This window comes from Cyrtonyx montezumae, unplaced genomic scaffold (assembly GCF_038088225.1).
Source record: "Cyrtonyx montezumae isolate F1298 unplaced genomic scaffold, pur_monq_1.0 scaffold_17, whole genome shotgun sequence".
In the NCBI taxonomy this organism is placed as follows: domain Eukaryota; kingdom Metazoa; phylum Chordata; class Aves; order Galliformes; family Odontophoridae; genus Cyrtonyx; species Cyrtonyx montezumae.
Genome location: NW_027071903.1, coordinates 13,647,434 through 13,673,222, shown reverse-complemented (window position 1 = coordinate 13,673,222; position 25,789 = coordinate 13,647,434). Strand labels below are relative to the sequence as shown.

Here is a 25,789-nt window from a genome sequence, read left to right as displayed (position 1 = left end):
GCAGAGGTTTTTACTCAGTTAAGTGTACACCTGGTTCACAACTTCTGATGTTTCCAACTATTTCAGAAAGTACAGGTGTCCAATTACAGCAATACTTAAGTACTACATTGTGCTTTCCACTCGTATATGTTAGGACTATTAAAACACCTTCCCCTCTCCTTTGTGCTCCAATTTTAAACATTGAAGCATTTTCATAAGCAGACTCACCCTCTAGATTTTCCACATAGGAGTTGGACATGAGTGCTGAATGTTGAGTCCATTTCTCTGTTGAACCTGATGGCTGGTATTCCAGGTCAGAGATAAAACTGTCTGTGTCAGAGAAGAAGACAGACATAACTACTGACTGCACTAAACCAAGAAGTTACAGTTCACTCAACCAGGAAGTGACTTTCAGTTTTCTTTCAGTAGTGCTAACTTTAAATACCCAGTTTCATCCACAATTACTACATACATTGACATAAATAACTACGTATAATTCGTCTGTTGTCATTATTTTTCAGTTTGTAGCCAGAGCCATAAAGGTAATGTTGATACTTTTCAACGTGTACCTAATTTTATACAACCTATATTTCATTTAGTATTTGCATTGCAGTATTCTTCTTGCAGTTTTCTCAACTTGCTTTACTTAATGCAGTAAAGTTAATAGTGCTTACGCCTCCTGACAGCACCTCTGCTGGACATGGCAGGCAAAACAGTGCTACTCGATCCAACCTTTATTTGTATTCCTCAAAAAATATATTTATTTGTATTAAAGGATAACCTTTACACAAAGGAATTTGCTGCTGTGAACAGCTGTTAGCTTCCCCTCACTTGTCAGACTGAGCACTCTGCCCAAGGTATTGCTCTTCAGTCAGATGGTCGCATAGACTGAAGTGTAGGAAAACTAAGTGTTATGTGGGTGTGGGTGGCTCTTAGCAGAGAGGCAATGTGAGAAACTAAGGAGGAAGCAGAGAACTGTACCTCACTGAACTAGTTCCTGGAGGAAGAAGTAATGCAGGGTGGTGTACTTATGAATGTAAGCAACGAGGCTGTTTGCCTGTTCTGATTAGTGACTATGCAGAAGTTGCACTGGGATGTCTCTGATTTTATTATGTCCGAGACGGTGTTGTACACTTTAGTAAACCAGACTTCATACAGCTGAAAGCTTACTCTAGAAGCTGGCTGAGTGGTGCCTCCTGGACACCGCCACACAAATGCTTTGCCACACTGATTTCTGAGCACTGCGTAGGAATGACTCCTGGGAATAACTTTATTCCCACTCTCTTCTGAAGTCCAAGCAGTTCAAATCACATACTTCTTTGGATGACTCCTCGTGCTCAATTACTTAAAGCATGCGGTCACACATATTTAAATGGAAAGTGGAAAGGCTTATCTGTGTTTCAAAGAAATGTTTGCTGCCATTTTGAGGACAGATATTGAGCAGTGTTTTCCCACCGGTTTGGTACAGCCCGCAGGACAGTGTCATTTAAATACAGATCTAATGACTCCAGGATAAGCTGTAAACTACTTGTGGATGATACACATTAACTCTTACAGAGATCTATCAAGCTCAGGTTTTAAAAGGAACAGACAGTAAACACACAGAGCCTCTGTGGGCAACAGTGGAATTAATTCACCCTTTTAAGCAATACCATCTGCACTGTTAAATCATCATGGTTTATAGAGATTGTCACTCTAGCAGAGAAAGATGAGTGAGTATATTTTTCCTAATTATTTTAATGCATAGAAAGGTTTCCAGTTATTCTAACAAAATTGACGACAGCACTGAGCTCCTTCTCTAAGACGTTCCTGACACAACGTGTTGCAGGCAGCATGTGTAACAAGTCTCCTGCCAGCACCGCTTGGAATGAAGCATGCTTTTGCCTCAGGCACACAGTGCTTGGAACTGGTGAAGTGTGGCAAACAAAGCAAGAGCCTTTTGAAGTGCACAATATAGCATATGTATCTTTTTCAGTGAACACTGAAGTTGAATAGAACTCGAGGTACTAGACAGATATTAAGAGTATCTCTCTACCTCACTGTTTCAAAAACATTTCTGAAGGGTTTTTTGTATTTAAGTGATGTTAGAATGCATTTTGTATGCCAACAGTATAACACTGGAATTATATCTTCTCAATTTAAATGAAATCAGGAAGACTGATGTAATGTAGATGTGCCTATTCAACAAAAAGAAGCACACTTCTGAAAGGCAGCTCTTGGCCTGACCTGCATCCCGTAAGCTTTCTTCCTTTAAGAAAAACTTTAAAACCTCAGTGAGCTGCACCACACCTGGAGCTGTTGTGAGTAGAACCAGAAAGACTAAAAAGTTTCTGGAGTTCAACCACTTGGTTTTCAGGATCTTTTCCTACAAGAGTCAAGCAACTTAGGGTTTTTTTTTGTAGCTCTATCTAATGAAACACTGATATGCACAGATGAACTGGAAAGGAGATGTGTGCAGCCTGACTTTGGCCAGAAGCTGTGCCAGTTCTAGAACAGCAGATCCCAAAAGCTATCATAAACATATGCTTGTCCCCAGTGCTGTTACAGTAAGTAGCACAGACTGAGTTTCTTTATGTCCTCTGCAAAGGGAGTTTGTCTAGATTGCTGGAACCGTCTAGGCGTGGTCGCAGTGCTGCACTGATCTAGGAGTTTGCATTTGAGAAGACAGGTCAGTGAAATACTACTGTACATACAGATGGAAAGAGCATCAGTAAAGCTCAAAGAACATTTGTCTACTCTAGATAGTTAGATCAGCAGCATTTACAATCATCTGCTGCATCACACTAGTTAGTGCTGGGTATTTAGCCTGGTTTAGACTTTACACGACCAGCTGCCAGGTTGTACTTAACCCTCAGCGTTCCCGCTGTGGAGCAGCCAGCTGTGACTGCTGGGTTGTGATCAAAGACAGCAAATGGAAGCACACATCTGGAATGGCAAACTTCCAGGGATGTGGTGAGTTGCCTTGTGTGTTACTACTTCAAGTAATACAGTGAGCTTACTTTAGAAACTTCAGGTTTAGCACCAGCTTCACTAAGTGCTTTTGTTGGTTTTTTTTGTAACTTATTTAATCAGGATGTAAGAAATGTTAGGAAGGGTACAGTCTTCATAGGCACATAACGTTTACAGCTGTACAGTGGGTGTGCACAGCTTTGGCCTGCAGGGTCACAGTGCAAGCTGTAAAGTCACTCTGTGCAGTAACAAAAATCTCTGTATGCCGTGGTTGTCACGCTCTGCATTTAAATGAATTGGTTTTACTCTGACATGTATGTCATGTGACTGCCTTTCTTCCAAGCAACAAAATGAGTTGAATACAGCATAAAGCGTGAATCTTAGGGCTGTGGAAAGCAGTGCAAAGTGTTTGTGTACTTTTGCCACTGGTGCAAGGACATGCCTAACTCCTTCCAGCTTTGCTGCTCTTGGTAGTATCCGCACCACGGTGTAGATACAATATTTGCATTCCCAAAGCAAGTTTCTAACCTCTTCTAACCTTTTTGTGGTGGTACAATTAGGTGTTCTTACATCAGTTATGAGGCACTTTGCAGCTATCAGAGACAGACAGGATTCAGACATGAGCAGGTTGTAACTTCCTGATGATTTAGCCAAGCAACTTAATACACCAGCAGTCTGCAGCTGCCCACCTAAAAAAGATTCTGTCCTGGCATCAATTCTATGAAGGTAGTGAATGACTCTACTAGGAGATATGGTCCTAACATCCTTTAACTGCTGACGACCACAGATGGATAACATCATTTCACCTTCCCTTACCATTCCAACCTTCTCCCTTTAATGCAGTACTCAGTGTCTGGATCTTTTTTCCTTTCACTCTTAATTAAAACTAGCACACTTCCATACATTTCAGGTTTTCTCCTACCATCTTGTTTGACCTCAGGATGTCACTGAAGGAGTCCATAAGCTTATGAGAATTACGAGGGCTGCTCTGAAAGTAATGCCTCCTGTTATGTTGGCCCACAACATCAGAGGGCGATGGTGTTACTGCATAGAGGCTGAACCTTGCCACCAGTATTCCATTGTGTTTTGTTGCTGTGTGACAGATGGCAGCAGAGGGGCAGTCTGACAAATTGGTGTCTGGCACAGAAGTGTGAAGGAAGCAAAGGTGTGTCACTGAATTCCTACTCCATACAGGAAAAAAATGGCACCTGCTGCCATTCATTTGATGCTTGCTGGATGCTTATGGACACCAAGCAGTGGCTGTGAGCACAGTGAGGTGGTGGGTGGTGTGTTTCAGCACAACAGTGGTTCAATTCCAATGGTGCAGATCTTTTTGTTCATTGCTGACAAAAATGTGTAGCTGATGCTGGTGACTGCTGAGAAAGCGTTATGCAGCTGAGAGCGGGCTCTGTCACATACTGTCATCATGCTCTTTTTCTCTGTTGTAGTTTCCGTGGAAACTTCAGGAGGCATAACTTTTGGAGCAACCTCTGTAAAACCGTTCATTGCTTTTTATTGCAACTCCTGTACTCCTCGATAATATCTAACATACATAACAGAATGCAAAAGATGGTACTGAAATGCATCCTTGATGAATGATTTACACTAGTCTGATTTTCTGAATGGCTTTTACAATTGGGAATACTGTAGGTTCTGTGTACAACGCAGGCAGGTCAAGGCACACTGCAAAATGCAACACGTTGTTCTGGCATTTGGTATTCCCAGTGTTTCTGTAGACCTTCAGTGCTTTGCTGTGCAGGAAGCTGCTTAATTAATAGCTATCTGTTAATTCATATGTTTTAATTAGGTACAGAGAAATACCACTTAGTCATTCTCCAGCTCTTCCTTGCTAGTTGCTGCTAATAAGGCACAGCTACAGCTCATAGCTGTACAGAAGTGAAGCTGAAGTAACAAGGTACCTGTAATGATCTACTCTGGTCTTTACTAGAAAACGTGCAATCTGAGCTTCCAAGCAGGAGAGCTCACTGACTAGAGAAGATCAAACAGAACTATTGCAGTGAATGACTGCAAGTGGCTTAGAGTGTTATGTGGAATGCATCTGAGAAAGCTGAATCACTGCTTTATGTACACAAGACTGTTAGAGGATTTCTGGTTATGATTTATAATAAATCCACATACTAGATTTTCTAATCTCCTGCTCGAGGTAATGGAGATGTAATGAGTAACAGAATGCTGGAGGATTAGCAGAAGGTCAGCCTGAGTTGCTGAATAGCCTGACAATAATACCTTGAAAATGGTTGAATACAGTTGTACATGTTAGAAATCTCATCACTGTAGAAAGCCATGAAATAAAAGGTAAACTCACTCCTAAACTGCAAAATAAACTTATGCTTTTGTAAGGGCAACAGTGTTAGAATAGTTTTAAATCTAGAACTTGACAGCAGGATAGGCAAACTGCCTCACTGAAAAATTAACAGGGCCTCATCATACAGCTAGATTGAGCTGTTTTTTTCTAGCTGTGAAGAAATGGGACCTTTATTAGATGGCTACAGAACAGAACACAGAGTGGACCATGTATACAGGAAGGGCCTGAAATGACCAACTGTTGCTTTAGCTTTCTTGTTAACGCTTGCAGTCCTAACTGTTCTGCTCTCTGTACAGGGAAATGTCAGCACGGGCAGGCAGACAGAGAAAGGACTTAGTGAAAGCTGTTAAGGAAAGGAGGGGAGGGGTGGAGAAGGGAATGGGACAAATAAAGAGGAGGAAGCTGCTCTTGTGCAGCTCCAGTCCAAACATTTCTCAGCTTGTGCAGATGGACTACTGGAAAGTCCCAAGCAGGAAAAAAATCCACTGGTTTTCAGAATGCCTTTAAAGTAGCATACAATACAAATTATTTTGGATTTGCCTTATGTTTCAGTTTCTTTAATCTTTATCTGATTTCACATCTAGCTGTCCTTCTGCATCTTGATTCTTTAAGTGAATTACAAAGTGTGGGGAAGCAAGGATTGTGGAAAATAAGCATGAAGCCAAATGTAAGGGCAAATTCAGAGCATCAACTGAAAGGGCCTAAAGCATCAATCAGGTCCTGCTGGAAAACACGAAGCCACACTGGCTTACGTAAACATCTTTTTTTTCTTCAAGTGTAATCCAGGTACAGGATCTGCCTCCCAGTTCTGAAAGCTTAGTAATACAAGTAGCACTTCTGTATACAGCTCGAAGTTGTGTTCAAGTATTTTCTTTTCTTGGCAAACTGTCTACTAAGCCAATTTTAAAACATAAGGTTTACTAAAGGTTTGTTTTTTTGTTTGTTTGTTTTAAGCTACTGAGTGCAATTCTTAAGAGCAGTAATCCAGATACAATTAAAAAAAAATAATTGGCTTTGCCTTAGAATTATTTTGAGGGCAGTTTACTCACCTTAATTGGTAACCTATTAAAAAAACCCATTTTGCAGCTAAATATAGCTTTCATGTTTGATACGTACTTGGGGAAAACATAGCATATTAATGTTAATTTATATATGCATTTATGTTTGGATTTTTTTTTTAGTTTTTATAACATTAGAGGAATTCATCTGCAATTTGTGTCTAGCTCTATTTGTATTGAAACTAAAATTCAATAATGAACCAAACCAAATTTTTCCAATTATTTCATAAACCACAGTAAAACATCAGATGCATTTAAAAAATGTTCCTGTCTAAACATGTTTTTTTATTTTTCAAACTTAAAACTGGTTACACAGAGGGTGTCTTTACTCATGTCGCTGCACTGTAACACGTGTGGAACAGCGAGTTTCAGCATACACATCCAACCCGAACTGGCAGATGAAATAAGAATAAAAACTGCCAGTTTTCCATTTCTCAGAATTCTACTTCTGAATGATTCAATCAATGAATGGCAGTGATATTAAACTGAAATGAATGTGATTTCTGTGCTTGTAAAGGTACAGCTGATGCCAAGGGATTGTTTAGCATTTAAAAATGCATTGTTCTCTGTGTGGGAAGTAAATAATTTAGTCACAGGTTATGAGACTTGAACTTCCACAGCCAAATTATTTTCAAGAATAGTAATTACTGAAACTGCGGTCGTTTGTCTCTTCTGATACTGATTATGCTTCTCTCATTTATTAGCACGTGGGTACCCTTTAAGCATGGCTCTTTGTTAAGCAACAGAAATGGTTTCTAGAAGAATCTCCTCCCTTGTTCAATAGTTAGATAAAAAAAAGTCGGCTTACTTTTCTGTGCATTCATCCTGAATTCCAGACAGGAACTTCCAAACTGAGCTGCACATAAATGCTAAATGTTTCTGCTTACAGTGTGAAGAAATCAACCAACCAAAAGCAAATCACCTAAATACTGTAGTTAGTTTTATTATTTTCCAATTTCTGTATCTTTTACGTGGGCACAAGGGGAAGCGGGGACAGGTTCTGATGTGACACTTCTTTGAAACATTAGATCTTACTCCTCTAGCATGGCAGCAGAAATCTTAAGTGTTCTGTTTTGTAAAGTCTTCCTCTTCTCTGAGCAAGTCCTTGGAAGATTCAGTCTCTCTTTTAATTCCTAATTTAAAGAAAGTTGACTAACTGATACACAGGTTGTAAACATCCAGTTAATAACTTCTGGAAACAGGGTTTTAAGTAAAACATTGCCATTTAACTGCAAGTCCAACTGTACAACAACTTCTCTCATTTTTTCTCTTAGTGTGCAGGGCCTTCAGTGGCATTTCTTACCAACTTTCTTACTACTTATTGAAGGGACTGATGTGGATATTTAACAGCTGGCCTACACTTCAGTCTTTATGTTATAGTTACTGCTGCTGTAATTAAATAACTGCATGGGGTAATTAAAAAAACTACAGATAAACCTAACTGTAGAAAATAGATACCAGTAAGATACTCATGATCAATATCAAGTACCTTCTACATACCTTTGAAGGCCAGGCCTTCTGATCTTTCGGTCACTTCCATCTGATGCGTTCTTTAAATTCCTTCTCATGTACATCTAAAACATTCCCAACACTTAGCACCTGATTACTGCTACTTTACATGTGGTTTTGTAAATTAATACTGTCCAAGTATTTAAAGTTGAGGATTTTATGGTCTGGCCTTAGCACCACAATGCCTTCCACCATGGTCCTTGTTTACAGTAAGCCAGTGAATTTCTCAGAAAGGTAGACAAAGTGGTAAGGAGAAAGCCAAGAGCTACAGTGAGCAGAGGTGCTGAATGACAGCAGCTTTTCTACAGAACATCTAGGAAGAGACTAAGCCAGTGCCAAAATGCATGTGCTGTATTTTCAGCAAAGTAGCCTGCCTCTCAAAACCAGGATAGCTCCATGAAAGCACAATCTGAACTACATTTATGTAACTCAGATATATTTTAATGACTTTCACTGAAATATGCCAGAAAGAAGACCAGAAGAGGCTTCAAATTAATTCCTTGTGTAGATAAAGTATAAATATGCAGGGGTTAATTCTCTTGGCCCTGTTTTATGACTTTAAACAAAGGCTGCAGGCAAGCTGTACACTAAACTAGTTCAACTGTCTTAACTACTGCTAGTTTTAAATTACAAGCCATTGCTTTGGATGTGAAAATATGATAGTACAAACATAGTTCTGCAAAGAAAATAACCCTTTCCTCCAACGAGTTTTGTTTTAGTGCAATTATATCCCAGTATTAAAACATTAAATCCACTTACCATCATCCAGTGTGATATCTTGTAGTCCTATCTGAAAATTCAGTTCTCGATCTTCAGGTTCTGGTTTAATGTTAATAGCTGCCCCATCTGGTGAAAATGGAGATGAATCGCATACGGTATGGTGCACTAGGGATGAAGCTGCATTAAGACCTCCCAATGCAGGACTATGTGCTTGAGGGGAGTGCTGTCCCGAGTGACTTACAGTGGCTGGTGGGGGAGATGAGGCAGGTCCTGAGCTAGGAGATTGGTAAGGCATAGGTTGTAGCTGGGGTGACGATGGCCCAGACAGCGGTGAATGGACCAAAGGATGGGAAGCTGTTGGGGACGGGGAAGTAGACGCTGGGTTTGTAGAATGGTATGGGACTTGTTGCAGCTGGGGAGAAGACTGCCCAAGGGAGCGACTCATTGCAGAAGGGATGGAGGACTGCCCAGCACTTGGGCAGTGGTATCCCATCGATGGCAGGTGTGAAGATGACTGTCCTGAATGTGTTGAGTGTGCTAGCGGGTGCCCTGCTGTACTTGGTGATGACACAGAACCTGGATTTGAAGAATGGAACGGCATTGGTGGTAGAGCCTGGCAGCTAAGATTTATCAGATGAGGTACAGCTGTGTCTTGCTGAAACGAAATAGCATCAAATCCTTGGCTGGAGGCAGAGTTCATAGGAAGACCAGACTGTTCACTGTACACATCACTGGACTGCATAGGCTGATAGGAAGGCCTCACAGGAGGTGCTGATGTTACCTGAAAAGACTGAACGACAGCAGGGGGCAAAACATGACACTCTTCGCTTGGACTAAGGTTTCTACCTTGCATATGAGACAGGTGGGATACAGCTGAGGTCACCATTGCTGTGTACGGTGGCTGAACCGGACATACAAGGCTCCTGGGTGACGTAGACAGTAAACTGTCATGAGGATGCCCTTGCTCTGGTGAAGGCAACTGAGTTCGGATAGAATGTAGGCCCTGGACGTTGCTTGTGTGAGGCAGTGCCAAAGATGGAACAGTAGACAAATCCACCTCATCTCTGTGCTCTTGCTTCATTATAACTAGAAAAAGCGAAATCATGTATTACTTTCCAACTCATTTTCATTCTGTTAAATTGCCATTTAACAACCACAACAGTATTGTTAATACCCTTGTTCTAATTTCCCTTTACCTTTTGCTCTGTTTTCATTGTCTTTGAATTTAAGAATGAGCATTACAGGCATAACAGGAGAAGAATCCTTCTAGCATTTACTCAAAGGCAGTTATCGTTCCTTCTACACTACCCTCCTACACAGCGTACGGCTCTTAAGGACATTTGCAACCCAGCCAGAGAAAGTCCAGCAGTACAACATAAGGATGCTCACCAAAGGTGGGTGCGTGGGGACTGCTGCCAGGCTCTGCTAAAAACAGTCCAGAATGAGGCACAAGGAAATAAAATAAAAATTGTGTTCACCTTTTCAACCACACAGCACACTTCTACTTGTCTGATTATTTTTGAAGCCACAGGTAAGCTTATGAAGATATACACAGTAGAAAAATACTGACCTTTTACATCTCGGTTGCTATTTTACATTTATGCTGAAGTGTTAAACACTGATAATTAAAATGGGTGCTTAAAACATTTGTGCAATTATAGCTACAGTTATAAGTAGAAGAGCTTCCTATTTAAGCGTTGAGTTTTATTACTTAATTCCACTGTTTGAATATGGATTTCTCATACAAGATGCATCTTATTTTTGTCACTATCTTAGGAGCTGATATTCTTAAGAACAGCATTGCATATATTTGATAACACAATTAATTTATACCTAGTGCTCCACATGGTTAAGTAATGTTCCTCAAATTATGCACAAAATCTGTAATTTTAGAGTGCAAGCAGAGCTTATTTTAAATTTTAAATACTGTACATTAATGAAAGCTTTGTTTGCCAGGATACACATTATCTCTGAGAAGACTGTTTCGGTATCCATGTTTAACTTTAAAAGACTCTTTCAGGTATCTGACCTTAAGTCCCCTGAACAGTACTAAAGGACCTAGATCCATCGTTGGTCCTCTGTGAACTGTGACCACCCTCAATAGGCACGAATTTCTTAGTAGCAAGGAAGCAGCAGGCAGAGCAGCAGGCACTATGTATCTAGTAGCTCTCATGCCAAACAGAAAGGAATTAAGACTTTTTTTTTCTTTTAACTGAAACACATTGAGTTTTCACTTGTGTTTAAGTTCCAAACTATTTTCTCTGAATGGGCTGCAATATGTCTGTTTTTTTTCCCCCTCAAATATCCATAAAAATAGTGTTAGATGTAAGGAAAACAGAAAACACACAGAACCTGATATTCTATGACTCACTGCCCTCCTTGTCAGAAGTGCAAATTCTGAGACTTACTATCATTCTCAAAGGATGGTAAAATGCAAATTATTCTGTGAGTCGTATAACAAAGAAACACTTGGCTGTAGTTGTAGCACTGTAGCTAATGACTCTAATTTCAGTATTGTAATCAGTGAGCTTAAGGAAGATATTTTACATGCTGTTCAAAGCTAGTCTTACCTACCTGTCAGAGATACAAAGACTGTCTGAACTACTTTCAAATGTTTACTGTAACAAATATAAAATGCAGCTTTTTTCCTTGTTTACATTTAGTACCTGGTGTATAAGTAAAACGCTGAGACTGGCTTTTTTTCCTTTTGCCATTGCAGAGATAAAACTGCACCTGTACTGCAGCTGTAATAGTTTTGTTGTGGTACGGAGGAACTTCAAGTATGATGTTTGCCTATAAGAAAGATCAAATGAAAAGGTTTTATGTATTAAATGGAAATGAAACTGCAATTAATTACAGAATAACTAAAACAGTTAAAGCAAACTGATATTCCACAATGGATGAATTTATGCCTATATATGTATAAAAATGGTAGTATTAGAAGACTGTTAACCAGAGACTCTTTTTTTCCTTTCTTAAACTCAAGTGTTCTGAAGGTAACACTTGTAATTAGAGACACATCTGAATGATGCTTTGTTTACCTGCCAGTGCACAAAATACACTAGGAGTCAAAAGAACTGTACTTCACATCATTTAAGCTTGAAAGAAAGATTCTAATGCGCTGGAAATTACTTGTCACCTTAAAATTTATCTTCAGTTTTCTTTTTGTCCAATTAGAATTTCTTTTTGTACCACTTTCTCAAGCATACTTTGCTTCCAGTTCTTTCAGCACATCATCTTAATGGCTGCTTTAAAGAATCAAGACAATGTAGAAGTCTCCAGTTGTCTGTCTGAATCAGCCAAAGATCCACTTTGCTAAATGAAGTCTAAATTTCAGAACAATTAAGATGAGCAGTTTCTCACTTTAAAACATACGATTTCTAAAGAAAGAAGAAGAAAGTTTCTCACCCCTTGACACTTTTCCCTAATTATTTTCCCTTCTACCTCCCACTGAGGTCGTCCATCTGTTGGGAGAAATTAACAAACAAGTGAAGCAGAAAGCATTTTCTAAAACCCTTAAATACTTAAATCTTACAAATACTCCAGGAGTGCATTTACTATCAGTCATAGAGCAGCAGCTCAGTGAGAGAGACAGCTGACTGAGACACATTCAAATAGATTGCACCGTATGGGGATTCTATGGAGTTTCAGTACTACAGCAACACAGTGAAGCTGACTGCTGTGCAAGATTCTGTTTTAGCAGAACCTGATTTCAGACAGCTGGATCTGCCTCTAACAGAGGCACTGTGGTTGGAGGGATTTTTTTTCTGAAGCATTTTTTTAAATGAAGTTGAATAACTAATACTACTTAGGATTCTTCAAACAAACATCTGAAGATTTACAGGTTCAGTCACTGTATGACAAACAACATATACCGTATCTTCCTGTACGTATCCAAAGGTTATACACTGAAGACAAATACACACTGCAGAACCAAAAGGCCCCGTAGTTCAACTATGGGGCAAGCTGTCTGCGCTGTGAGGACTCGCTTCACCCTGGTGAACCTTATCCTTGCTCTGACCTAGCATAACCTGTCACCCTTAATCTACTGTCTAGCAGCAATATTTCCTCAAAAGGGCTTAGAAGTACAGCTTGGGAAACTGGATATCAAAATATACAATATATTAAAAAGCAACTTGTTATATTTGCCAATTAAAATCAACACCACAGTTTCACTTAAATAGATAAGTAAATATGAGGATGTAGAAGAACTGGACTCAGCTGCAACCTTTTCATTTACTCTGTTTAGTGACAAACACAGGTGCACACTTTCAAACATATACATCTTACTCCAAGATGTTAAATTGAAGTATACTGTTCCTTCCTGGTTCTGTATCTATTCTGGATTTGCACTGTTATGTTAATGCTTTTTCCTTAAATTAATATCCATAGGAAACAGTTGAAAATTCAGGTCTAGCTGTCCTAGTATGCTGGTATCTTTTTCCCTAATCTTCCCTTTAGTACAGAAGGCACAGCAAGTCAAGGTAACTGAACGAGTTAAATCATCACTGCTGGAACTTGAAGACCTGAGAAGTTTCAACATTTCGCAAAGAAGCTGCAAATATATTTTCATAGGGTTTCTGAGTGCTGAATTCCCTAGCTGATGCAGATACATTATTAAGCAAAATTAAATCAGTATGTAAATGGCAGTTGTCTCTGGAAAACAACAAAACTATGCAAAGAGAGGACTTAACTCTAGAAAAAAAACAACGAAAATTTTCTACCAATTTTCTACTTTGACATTCTGTTACTTTTGTGATGTAAGAATTGTCTGTAACTTCTCAGTTAGTGAATTTCCTATCTGTATTTGAGACTAGCAGTGATGCAACCACCAAAACTTAATCATCCTTTAGAATGCAACTTCAAAGAGTCATACACTTTGGGTAAAGAATTTAAATTTCATAACAAGTTTTGTGATTATATTATGTAATATTATATATATTAATATATTTATTGATATATTAAAAATTTAACCTGAAATAACAGGAGGGCCAAGTCAGTGCCTTTGAAAAAGCTCTGACTGCAACTAAAGCCTCAAAGCAAAATAAGTAAGTTCCTTATAATGATAAAACTTGAAGTAACAGCAACAGTATCAGTGAAAATCAGTCCATTTCCCTTAGTCTGCATATTCATTTTTCATCTTGTCATATTATGGAGGAGAAAATAAATGGCATGATCCATCAACTGCATCTTTATTCAAAGTCAGTTCCTCTGCAGCTGTCCCTGAACCACAAGCACTATTCTCAGCAATCACTGCCAACCACCACCTATAGATCAGTGCTCAAACTGGGGTTTCCAATTGCTACTTCTAACTTCATTTTTTATTTTTAGAGACAGCCTTTCTTCCGAAAATTAAGCTCAGGTACTGTGTTCTGTTTTGTTCTTAAGAAACAAAAGTAGGGAAGCACTTACCTTGTCCTTTTTCAAAAAATATGATTTTTGATTCTGGAAGGAAATTAGATCCCGTTACTACCATTTCATGGCCTCCATTGACTGAGCAACTACTGATGCTGTATTTCTCAATCTGAGGAAGTTCTTGAGCAGATCGCTGAGCTTTAAAACAAAAAAAGAAGAAAATATTACTCACGGTTTTAACCGTAGCATTAACACTTTTCCTACTGTCCTACACTAAAGAATCAGAGTTGAAACTAAAACGGTTGTCTATTTATGTATTTAAATTGTGAACTGTGTACTGTTCAGCCTTTGTTTGCTGTATTTACATAATTTCAACATAACTCTTAAAAGAAACGACAAGAAGCCATGAAACCCAACAGATCCTCCTGTTACAGCAAACACAGTTTTTAATTTAGGAACAGTAAATTTAAAAGAAACCACAAGTATTTTAAAAGCTACTTTCTTATTTGTTATGAGTTCCAGCAAAAATTGAAATTAAGGTCATGTTTTGGTTCCTTATTGCCAGCATTTTAAGACATCAACTGCCTTCAAGTTCAGCTGCTGATCAAGTAATTGCTGTAAGAAGACAAGTAATGGTATACACTGTTGTAAATGAAAGGTATTATTTCTTCCTAAAATGAGTACTTACTTTCACTGCTCTCACCTTTTGCATGCAGGAGCTTCTTAAGCTAATAAATGTGTGACTGCAGTATTAGTTTTGAAGCCTAAAACTCTGCTGCTTCTCAGAACCTTCAGGCTGCCCACTGCTAAGCAGCATCCCCAAATAAACGTATCGTTTTTTTCTTAATTAAGCTCCTCACACACAATGCTTTTCACACACAATCATTACATATATTCTGACAATAAATATCATCAGAATGACATTATTACTGACACATGCAGGAAACATGAGTATGAATTACATATAGTTAAAGCAATCTTACAGCATTCAACAGGTATGGAAGCAGTCTGCAGAGATAAGACTTTTCCACTAGGTTGTGGGATGTGAACACGAAACACGAGTCGGACTCTGGTATTCTTTCTTCCAATATCTGTCTCTCCTTTACGGAGCTCTATATCTGAATTGCGAAGTTTCAGAATACCCGCACAATCGATACTGGAGATAGGTGAGGAAGGATGGATTAGAAGAGAAATGGAAGAAAATGAATCAAACTTTTTGCTTAAGTATACTCTGCAAGCCTTTCTGTTAAAGAATGAAGAACATTCAAATTTTCCCCATGTTATGCTGCTTTAAATGTTTCCATGAACAGATCTGTTAGTGTCAGAAATGTCAGCAAACTTGATATATTCTGCCTTAGAGACATCTAGCTGATGGCTTTTTGGACCTCTAACATTGTTCAAAGTAAGTTATGTAACAGTAAATGTTTACAAGGATGATATTTAGTTCTGCTTAGGAAGAGAGAACGACCAAACTGCAGCCATCACATCCCAGATACCATTCCATGGTTACTGATTACTCATACGAGCCACCCAGTACTTCCACCAAATAACACAGAAGCTCCTGAAGACTGTTACTGTGGGTCTGCAGCATTCAACAGAACCAGCATGAGATCTGTAACTTCTGGAAATGTAAGTTGGCCTCAGAAGTAAGTCTCATTAGAAATAGATCTGCTACATTAACAAATAACTGTGCTTCACTCACTTCACTGACTCCAGGTAGAACAGAGCAGCGTAATTGTTGCTAAAACTAGCCATTAGTAAACTATCATTGGGCACACTCTATCCAGAAAGATCAGAAATGCCAGGATAACTCAACTGCTTACAAAAAAAAAAAATTAAAAGAAAAAATGCCTGTCAGGACACGAGAAGGCAGACAACAACATTCAGTGAAAAACAAGCAGCTCAACTCTACTGCCAGTCATAGCTCACATGCAATTCCACAAATGTTGGGTCATACACATTTACAGATTAGATGGGAAAGTATAACCCCCACGTTGTTCATCTTCCCATCAATCACATGAGCTTCCTTGTCTCCCTGCTTCATCGCTTTTAATGTTACCTGAAGACTTATTTCTGAGTGCTGACACATTTATCATGAATCATAAACATGCTGTTTTACTAGATGCTTCTTTAGTACAAGTAGGGAAAAGACACATCAGCTGAAGAGCAGCAATGTACCTGGCTGACATATTGTTTTCAGGAAGAAGTGGTATTTCCAAAACTTTTGTGCTGGCAATGATTATCTCCTGACTTGCTGTAGCAACAGTTTTTCCAGTGATTCGGTGCACCTGGTAAAATGCATGAGGTCTTAAGTAGCGATCATCTGCCGTTCCGATGAACATTTGCAGGTTTACAGGCTTTTCACTGTAGCCCAGGAGCTGATGGAAAAAAACAGACAGTACAACATCAGTTGACTTTTCTGCATTTGCGCGAAAGAGCAGTGCTAAGCTTGCTACTTCTGTCTCCTGTGTTGTTTGTTTTAGAATGGGAGAATGAGGGGAAAGAAAGGAAGCAGTTTGGAGTTTGTTTCTGTTGTTTTCTCGGGGCTGAGTGATCTCAGGACCATCACTACAGCAAGGGAACTATGCTAAATTCTAAAGTAGACGGACTTCAGTTCTGAAACTCAAATTCTGTCTCCTCCTTGATTCCAGCTACCATCAGCAATTCGCTTATGCATAGTAGAAAAAGAGATTTAATAACCTTAAATCAAAAAGTCACATCTTCACATGGCTTGAACAGTCCTTACCCTTTCAGTTCCTTTTTACAATGAAAGAAAAGTACCTGCCACTAAAGGTATACGATGCTTAAAGCAGCTCTTATCAAATGCAATACTCTGCCCTACAACTGGCTAATTTACATCAAATTTAATAAAAAGATTTCATTTATTTGCATTTATATATCTATGTCTGCTATTGATAGAATTATGTCCTTTCAAATATCTAAAATCTTTTTGTTCACACCAGAGCTCTCAGTACAAACAGCTAAACTTGGACAAAAAAAACCAAACCAACAACCCTAAAACCTCAGCCACTGAGTAACAAAAGTCTAGGTTACCAGAGTTGATACCCACATAAATAAATTCAATATTGAAACATTTACTGATGTCAAAGAACACACAGAGCTGCTGTGACCATCAGTGTTCTGACAGGTTTCTTGCCATTGACTTTTAAGTCACCTGTAAACTACAGCAACACAACCAGCCCACAACACGTTCTACTCTTAATTATCATTCCACTGAAAGTGGGACAGAGGGACTCTTACCAATTAAGAATAATTTCCTTTTAATAATACCTGATGCAAGGCTTCAACTTCCCAAACTATTTTACTGTAATACCTAAGAGTTCTTTGTACAAATCTCTATTCTTTTAGAATACCAAAAGTAAAATATAAAGAATATAAGAACATACATAATTTAGCATTTACAGCAGCCACCTTTTCCAAAATTCTCAGTGCTGTGACTCTACCATCTGTTGTCCTCAGCTAAAATCAAGTCTTAACATGATAAAACACAGGCTGAATGTGAGCACTGTGAAATGTGTTCACTCCTAATACTAAGAACTGTAAAAACTGCAAGCCAAACCTATTCAAAAACTTGAATAACTGCCAAACAGGGTCACTGTGACAAAGCTGATTTCCAATTAAAGCTATCTTCCCCTTCCCTAACAATGGACACATACACAACAGTCCTAGGGATAACAGCAAGATGGACTCAGAACGCTGTGCCAGTCCATCAGGAGCTTCATTCGGAGAGCAAAGTACACCTGGTGCCAGCAGCTGCAGTGGTGGAGCCCCACAGGCAGCATGGCTGCACTCTGAATGTGCACTGCTCAGAACTGTTTCTGACACTGCTCCCATTACTCTCAAGCACAGGTTCGCCCTCTTGCTTGGCTCGGATATGCTATGGAAGACACGGGGCCGAGTTTCCAAATGTTATTCTGCAAACTGTGCTAGAGGAAAGGAAAGTGGCAGAAAAGACAGAAAAAAATCTTTATCCCAGCAAGAGATTAGAAATATATCAGCAAGTTATCAAGCGCATTTTCTGAATGATGATGTTGTGATACAACCTTGCACGCATGCACTTCACTCCTGGTTTATATATACTAGATTAAACAAAAGATAAATGTGAAATTCAATGCTCCAACGACACTGCAAGGAAATAGACTGTACTGAAGCAGAATACACTCATCTAACAACTTTGAGGAAACCTATGCATGTTACAAATCAGAAGCATATAAATAAGGCTTTTCATGATTAGAAGTGTTCTGTAACATTACCACAACCCCCAAAGAATTTCAAACACACTGAAAAGCAGTACTGGCTGAAACCTGTCTCAAAACGAAAGCAAACAAGCTTCCCTCTGCCACCACTGCACTGTGTTTATCAGATGCTTACACGACAGCCTTCTCGTGCACTGCTACAGAACACCTGTGGTGAGGTCCTGGTAAAGGTACTGCAATACGTACAGTTAGAGTCATAACATGCAGGAACACTAGGAGAGACTTCATAAAATTTAACTTCTCCATAAAATGATTTATCGTGTTTACTTACTGTTTAAAATTAAAAGATGACTATAAATAATGAGTACAAGTGTGGCAGTTAAGTAAGCTGGGTAGTGGCAAAGAGAAGTATGAATAATCTTGTTTCCTGCTGGAGGGCCTGATCCCAGAAACAGGAGCTACAGAAAACCAAAGAGACACCTTTTTTAAGCAAGCAATGAACAGCTTACTTTGTGTTTTCGTGTTCAGGCATCATGCTTCTAACAACAACAAAGACAGCAAACCTAATTGCCTGTGGAAACCATATATACACGAGCTGAAACTTCAGGCAGCTGCTACAGACTTCAGCACTTTCCCCTTTCTTGTCGAGGCATCCACTGCAAGGATTCCACAGGAGTAAACAGCAAATTCACACAGCACTGCTGTGAAAAAGTGAAATTCTGTTGGGGGACAGTGAGTCAAGATGTCAGGAACAAATGAGGTGAGAGCTTGTGGAAAAGATGTCTGCATATCATTAGTAAGAAGGCAATTGGAGATTACCGGGGGCAAAAATGAACTGTTTTACAGCGATGGTAATCTCCAGAGCCTTCTACTCCACTCAGTCTGTTCAGTGGCACATTCCCTCTGAACAGTGTCTTACTGAGTAAGTTTTTCACACAGTATCTTTTTAGCATTTTTTGGTCTTTCAGAAAGGGCAAGGTAATGGGGGTGGGGGGTGTTTAGTCAGAGCAATGGCTGTCTCTCAATTACATTCCTGCAGTACCTACGATTTATGCAATTTGTGTTCGTGTTGTGACAGGAACAGCTCTATATCTATAACTTCAGTTGAGGGCTGTTTTGCATTTAACACACGAGTTCCCTTTTATTCAGTAAATATGATATTAATCTCCCTTACTATTAGGCTTACAGAGTGACTTCCGAAAACATACAAGCCACACGTACCTTTGGACTAGCTCCTGTATTAGGGATCACTTTGAACTAGCTACTCTTTATTACATTGCTTTGGTTTATGGTCAATACTAAGGACAGCCCTCTGACTTCCATTGCTGCTGCTTCTGAAATTAAATAATGGAGCTAGGTCAAAGCCCAAATACAGTATTATGCTAACAGCAGCATTCTATGAGCATATACATGAAGATTATTTCTTTTAGAGAATCATTCAGGGCCCTCCTCCTGCACCACCTTCTGTGCCTAGCACAACACGCACGTGCAATTAAACACAGCCTATTCCATATCATTCCTAAGAACAGAGGACAATGCTGGATTACTCTGTTAATTCACCTTGAAGTACTCCTGCTTTATTTAACCGTAGTTGTGTTTGGCAGTACGTTGGAGAGCATGAATGTAATGTCAGTACGAGAATCAGCCCGGTGACAGCAAGCCTTAGATATTGTGACAGAGCCTATAAACCTTTACCCCACCATCCTTGGTCCCCACTGGACACTGAATTACCAAGGAATCCAAACTAACTAGCAATATGACAGCTTCTTCCTAAAGGAAAGGGGACATTTGGATCTTAGATCGCCACTGCTGACACAATACCTATCCTGTGAATAATGGACACTTACTATCTGCAACCAACATCAAATTAGGAAAAATGACATAGTCAGGACTTCAAAAGGCCTTAAAGTACAGGTTTGTTCTTGTTCAAAATACGTTGGCTCTTAGAAACTGATTCAAGGAGAGTGGAGTTAGTAAGACTTTCTTTGTGTTAAGCACAGTACTGTATTGTGGACGGCCCAAACACTTAACCAAAAAACATGCTATTTTTTATTCTATGAAAATACCTACGTGACTTAAGAAAACACATATAATGTTTTGTTCAAAGTATCTAGTGAAACTTTGGTATCTGTTACTTGAGCTCACCGTATGCATATATATATATATATGTATATAATATAATGATTTGTACCATGAGAACATAATGTTTCTGTACAGATCACAGGTATCTAAACTAAACCATCTTACCAACTTCTGGTCAGTGCTGCACAACTGCTGTGACGAAGATGCACTGCAAGAAGATGCCTATGTGGGATTCAGTCGTGGGTCACTCACAGAAAGATAGTAACGAAAACAAAAGGGTTTTTTGGTTTCTTTTTCTCCCCGTGCATACCAATGCAATAAGCGTTGGAATGCACACGATCTGACAGCTGTGTGCTACAAAAAACATTTACTTTAAAAAAAATACACCACTTTCCCAGGAGTAGCGAGCAGCGTGCTGCAGCCAGCTAAAAAGTTACTGCATACTGTCACTACTGACCTCTAGAAACCCTCCTCTGTAACAGAATACTGATACACCACCCACTGCTTTGCAGAGGAAACTCAGCCAAGTTGCTTTTGTGTTTCTATATCGTTTCCATAGCAAAGGTCAGTGCATGCGTAAGTTAAACTAAAGCTGGAAGGCTAAAGACTGAAGGTCACAACAGGATAAGCCAGAGGAGCTTCACGCCAAAGCAGCTCCAGCCTCATTACTACACTGCACACAGTAAGCTCATGCAAGTCAACACTGTTACCAATTTTTACCAAATATACAGAGAATACATTAATGAGACATTTTAAATCACGGGGATGGAAATAACTAGTTACTTCTTCCTTGATAGTCTCATGACAGCTGGGTGCATCCCTGTGCTGTATTCCATAGAACAACTCCAAAGCTACACAGTAGAGTCAAAAGATGAGAAAAGGTCCAATTATATGAAGACAAAAGGAAATACAAAGGAGAGACAAAGCTGTTTTCTTCTGTTAGGTATTTCACTTTCTACAACTGTATAAAGGAAGACGTGGTATAATTCACCATGATATCTAAACAACCCAAAAAGAAAAGAACTTCCACTGCACAAGTTCTACTTTCAAACAGCTGTTTACTAAACTGAACCTGCCAGACCTCACCACAGCAATATAATATTAGAATAAAAGCCTCTGAGATGTTTTGTCCTCTGATACAATGGAGATGTGACCTACAAGCTTGGAATACTCTGGCTGACAACATTCAAGAAGCACCGAAGCATCAGAACAGCTAACAGTGGTGGTGCAGTTTACCAGAAGTTTATCAACATGGCATTTTGAAAAGCTTGAACTAAGCTACACGTACAAAACCAAGAAGTTAGAGTCCAGGGAAGGTAGTGAAAGTCAGCAACTACAATCACTGCCTTGCGGCCTCCCAGAGGTGCAGCAAGGGTTGACATACGATTTCCTGAGGACTGTTCACATGGAACTGGAGTTCATTGCAAGAAAAACTCCATTCAGATTTCTCTGACAAAACCCCCAGCCACTGGCTCAGACAAATTTAGCAGTGCATGGGAATGGGTTTTTATTTTAATTTCATTCTGAGTCCACAAAGGTTTTAACGTTAGAAAAAGTTAAATGTCTAATTTTAAAATTCAATATGTTAAAACATGTACTTCCCCTTCCTGAACTGTGGTACTACTTTCAATCAGTTGATTATTTGATGTAGGAAGGAATAGCGTGCACATCAGAAAAGCATCCTCCTTCCTCTTTTGCTAATAAGCTTGTCAAGTACACTGCCTTGAAGCTCTTCTAATAGTACAGACCTCTGTCACTGAGAATAAATAAATAAAAAATAATGAAGTATGAAAGAACAAATGTTAATAAACTACTAGACTGTGGCACAAGTCCAGATTAAAAGCATTCTAAAGGTCATCACAAAGACGAATGGGTCCTGCAAAGGACCAGAACAAAAAAAAACAGTGCACTACTGGTCCTAATACCATATAATCATACAACGTGCAGAACACCCTTCAAGTTTTAAAAAGCTAGATTTTCCATCTCTGAAATCTCATGCACACTCAGTGCTGGCAGATAATTTGAAAACATTTTAAATACTAATTTCAGGCATATTTTGAAGAGTATTTCAGCTCCTGTCCCATTCTATGCTACAAAAAAAGGAAAGCAACTCATAGTTAAAATAACAGTAGACTAACATTACAGCTTCACACAGTGCAGAACTGCAAGGTGCATCAAACCAGCCATCACAATACATGACCCACGTTCAGTTTGCTCTATGTGATAAAAAAAAAATAGCATTCTCTGGTCTTCCAAAATCCAGTGTCATATTATGCTGTGGACAGTTTTTCAGATGAGCGTTTCAGGGAAAGCTCGTGTTACTTACAGAAGAAGTTCAGAAGAACAGAAGAACTTACAGAAGAAGCATCATTTGACAACAGGGAAAAATAAAAGCACTGCTTTTCCACATCTTAGTGACTGCATGGCACAAAAAGCAGACAACTGTGTCATTACAGATCCAGTACACCACATTTTTTCCTTCATATTCAAGCATTTTCTAAATCGAGTATTCAAACATCTATTAAGTGCATCAGTATGGGCTTCACTATCTATCTGGGAGATTCTGGAGCAGAAGATGCCTATATAGTCATAAACATCTGCTCTTAAAAAGATATTTACTAGCATCTCATCCAAAGGTCCCCGCTTTGTCCAGTACAGCCACTTACATGACTCATGCAGGCTGCCTTCTACACAATGTATTTGCAGGTTGCTGACACCAAACAATACTTCGCAATTGGAGCTGGGATGCAACCTGCTTTCCAGTGATGTCCGAATAAGGGGAAGAATTCAAGACAGAAAAAACAAGTGTAAGAATTGCAAAAATGAAGACAGAAAGAATGGAGTCATGAGACACAGAAAATATCAATGTTCATTGGACTTGGAGAAGAACAAGGAGAATCCTGATATAATGATACCCATTACTGGAGAAGTTATGTGAACTGATCACATAGAACACCTGGTAAAAAGTGACAGCACAGAATTACAGGAAGGAGGCCAGGAAGCACACGCTCATTTAGACAATCCTTCATTAACTTACTTTTCTTGGATCATTTCTGACATTTCTCAGTTAGATCCTTCCACGTAGGCTACAGTTACAGTGTACCTGAGCTCAGGCAAGGTTTGATAGGCTTTCAGAGGACACCTTCCCGTTTCAGAATTTACCGAGTAGTTCAAAAATCAATATACTTCTTGTCCCCTTGCAACTCTTCAGTCATGACCTTCAAGCTCTGTGATCACACTACAGAGCTGACATTCAGTCCCTCTTTCACATGTCTCAGGTAAGCAGTTCCTGTGACTACAAGTGCATACCCCTTCCTCAAGGGGAACAGAGCAAAACATCACAACAAAATAAAATTTGCTGTGCACAACATTAAGTGTTTCTTTATGTGTGTGTGTGTTTTTTTTTTTTAATAAATAATTTTAAAACACGAAAATAAAAAAGTAATTATTCCTGAGAGATGCTTGTTGTGTTTCACCCTGCTCTGAAATGCTCTGTCATTATCCAAGTGAGGACTCGTGAAAATCCCTAAGTGCTTTAGAGAACAGGAAAATCTCATTCTAGAAAATTGTAAAATGTAATGTTTGTGTACATATGATGGGGCGAGAGTGAGAAATTCAAGGCATTATTATCATTCATATAAGAAATAAATAGCTTCTGCATTCCATCTAAAAGGTTTTTTCAGTATGCAGAATGAGTACTATAACCCACTGAGTTAGGTGAAGGCATTCAGAGGCTGCCTTTGCCTCCTGACTTTGCAATACAAAATTTTCAGACAGTTTTCATGAGACAATTTCAAAACATCACCTTTCCCCTTGCTAGCCATGCCACCAAGATATCCATTTCTTCCTTGTGAAAACAGTCAGCCTTATCTCATGGGTTTTTCTGCCCAGGTTAAATAAGTAATGCCAAATTACACCGACCAACAGGAACATACTCTCAGGCAGGCAGAGATTAAAGCCACAGTTACCTGCTACTTAGAAATTTTTGCCAACAAGAGAATTTCATTACAGAATTTGCTTCCTTAAAGTCAGTGAACTTAGGAAACAAAGCATGATGCTCAACTCATTTCATTTCCTCACATTTGGAAATAAGCTGATTAAATGTACTCACAACAGATGATGCCAAATTTGTCAGAAGCTTAGTCTCCTAGCAACTGGTACAGAACAGTATTAGAAATAGATTAATGACATGTGCTAATAGATTAATGGCTTGAAACTACGTACAATCTTAATTTTAAATAACACATCAGCTGTACATGCAGCACTACAGAGGCTTCACAGTCAAGAAATTAAATGTTCTCTCTATAGAGCTTTGTTCAAAAGCAACAAGAACTTTGAAGACAGAAAGAACACTCAGGCGTCCATGCACACAACTCTTGCCTTGTCTCTGACACTGCTTAAAATACAGACACGTAACACAAGAAAATGCCAAGTACATTATCACAGTGATCACACACATGGATCTAACAATGGTGTAAGGCCAAGAGCACACAGAAAAGACAATCCGTAATGCATATTGTGAACTGAAGTTGTGCAGTCAACTTCTAAAGTGCTGGAAACGATTGCACCTTTGTATTTAAATGGTTTATGTCTGCACACAGTAGTTTTTACCTTTCACCAAACTTGGCCCTTACTGTACTGCTTTTACCAGCAGCAAGTTAAAAGTTAATTCAAAACCTTTTGTTTCAACAATTTCCTCTTTCCCATCAAGCACAACAGTTAAGTTCTAAACTAGCTGGAAGAGACCAAACTGCAAAATAGAATACTGATTCACATTTGTATTCATTTTACTTTAGAGCAGCATAGCACAATGCACATGTTTAAGCATGAGACCGTGAAACTATAAATACTCTGCCCATTTTTAAAACAGTATTCTTGTCTTTGTGAGGTATTTCAATTCTTATGTGAATAAATATGTTTGAAAATAGTAAGTCACATAGGTTACAGAGCTGTTTTTTCTGACTTACACCTAAACACTGCTTCAGAAACATTAAGTAGTAGTTCCATGAGCAAAAGAAACCCCACATGTATTTGTCAAGTCCGGTGAACATCAGCAAAACTAGTTCCCTTAACACAAACACTAGCACAAGACACAATAAGTAAGTAGATAAATAAATTAGCTTCCAGCTCAGCAGAGACTTATTTTGTCAGCTAAAATCTCACAAGATTCTGTCCTTACTAACAGTGCACTAAATTCCAGTGCCAGCTACCTTGGCATGTGAAAATTGTGTCTACTTGTCTTCCACTGACTAAAGCAACACAATGCTCCACAAGAAGAAATGCCCCCAGTTAACCACTTTCAGATTCCAGCCCAGCTCAGGCATCCTCTCTTTCCTCTAGCTCAGAGCACAGACATCCCTGCTGAGCACCTGACTGCACCTCTACTGCGCTAAGAAATCTTGCAGATCTGCCAATAGGAGGTTTGAGCTGGTCAGGTCATGGTATTGTCACTAGGAGGAAAACACTGAGGAATTCCACAGGGAACACAATAGCTGGCTGAAGAGCTCACAATAAGAATGGAAATGAAAGAATGGAAGAAGAATGTTAGAAGACACTCAAGGAAGAAAAGATGTGATGACAAGATCCAGTCATTT

At 39.1% G+C, this 25,789-nt stretch overlaps 1 protein-coding gene across 2 annotated transcripts in view; it reads right to left on the bottom strand.

Annotated features, from left to right (window-relative positions):
* NFATC3 (nuclear factor of activated T cells 3) overlaps nucleotides 1–25,789 on the bottom strand; it is a 56,377-nt gene that overhangs the window by 6,451 nt on the left and 24,137 nt on the right. Inside the window, exons 4-10 of one of the 2 annotated variants that reach the window (XM_065733279.1) lie at nucleotides 16,075–16,274; nucleotides 14,880–15,052; nucleotides 13,954–14,094; nucleotides 11,950–12,005; nucleotides 11,208–11,334; nucleotides 8,581–9,627; nucleotides 208–309 (exon numbers count right to left, since the gene is read on the bottom strand). In XM_065733279.1, coding sequence (XP_065589351.1) covers nucleotides 208–309; nucleotides 8,581–9,627; nucleotides 11,208–11,334; nucleotides 11,950–12,005; nucleotides 13,954–14,094; nucleotides 14,880–15,052; nucleotides 16,075–16,274 — 1,846 coding nt within the window. The remainder of the gene's footprint in view (nucleotides 1–207; nucleotides 310–8,580; nucleotides 9,628–11,207; nucleotides 11,335–11,949; nucleotides 12,006–13,953; nucleotides 14,095–14,879; nucleotides 15,053–16,074; nucleotides 16,275–25,789) is intronic. The other variant, XM_065733280.1, reaches the window with a different exon arrangement.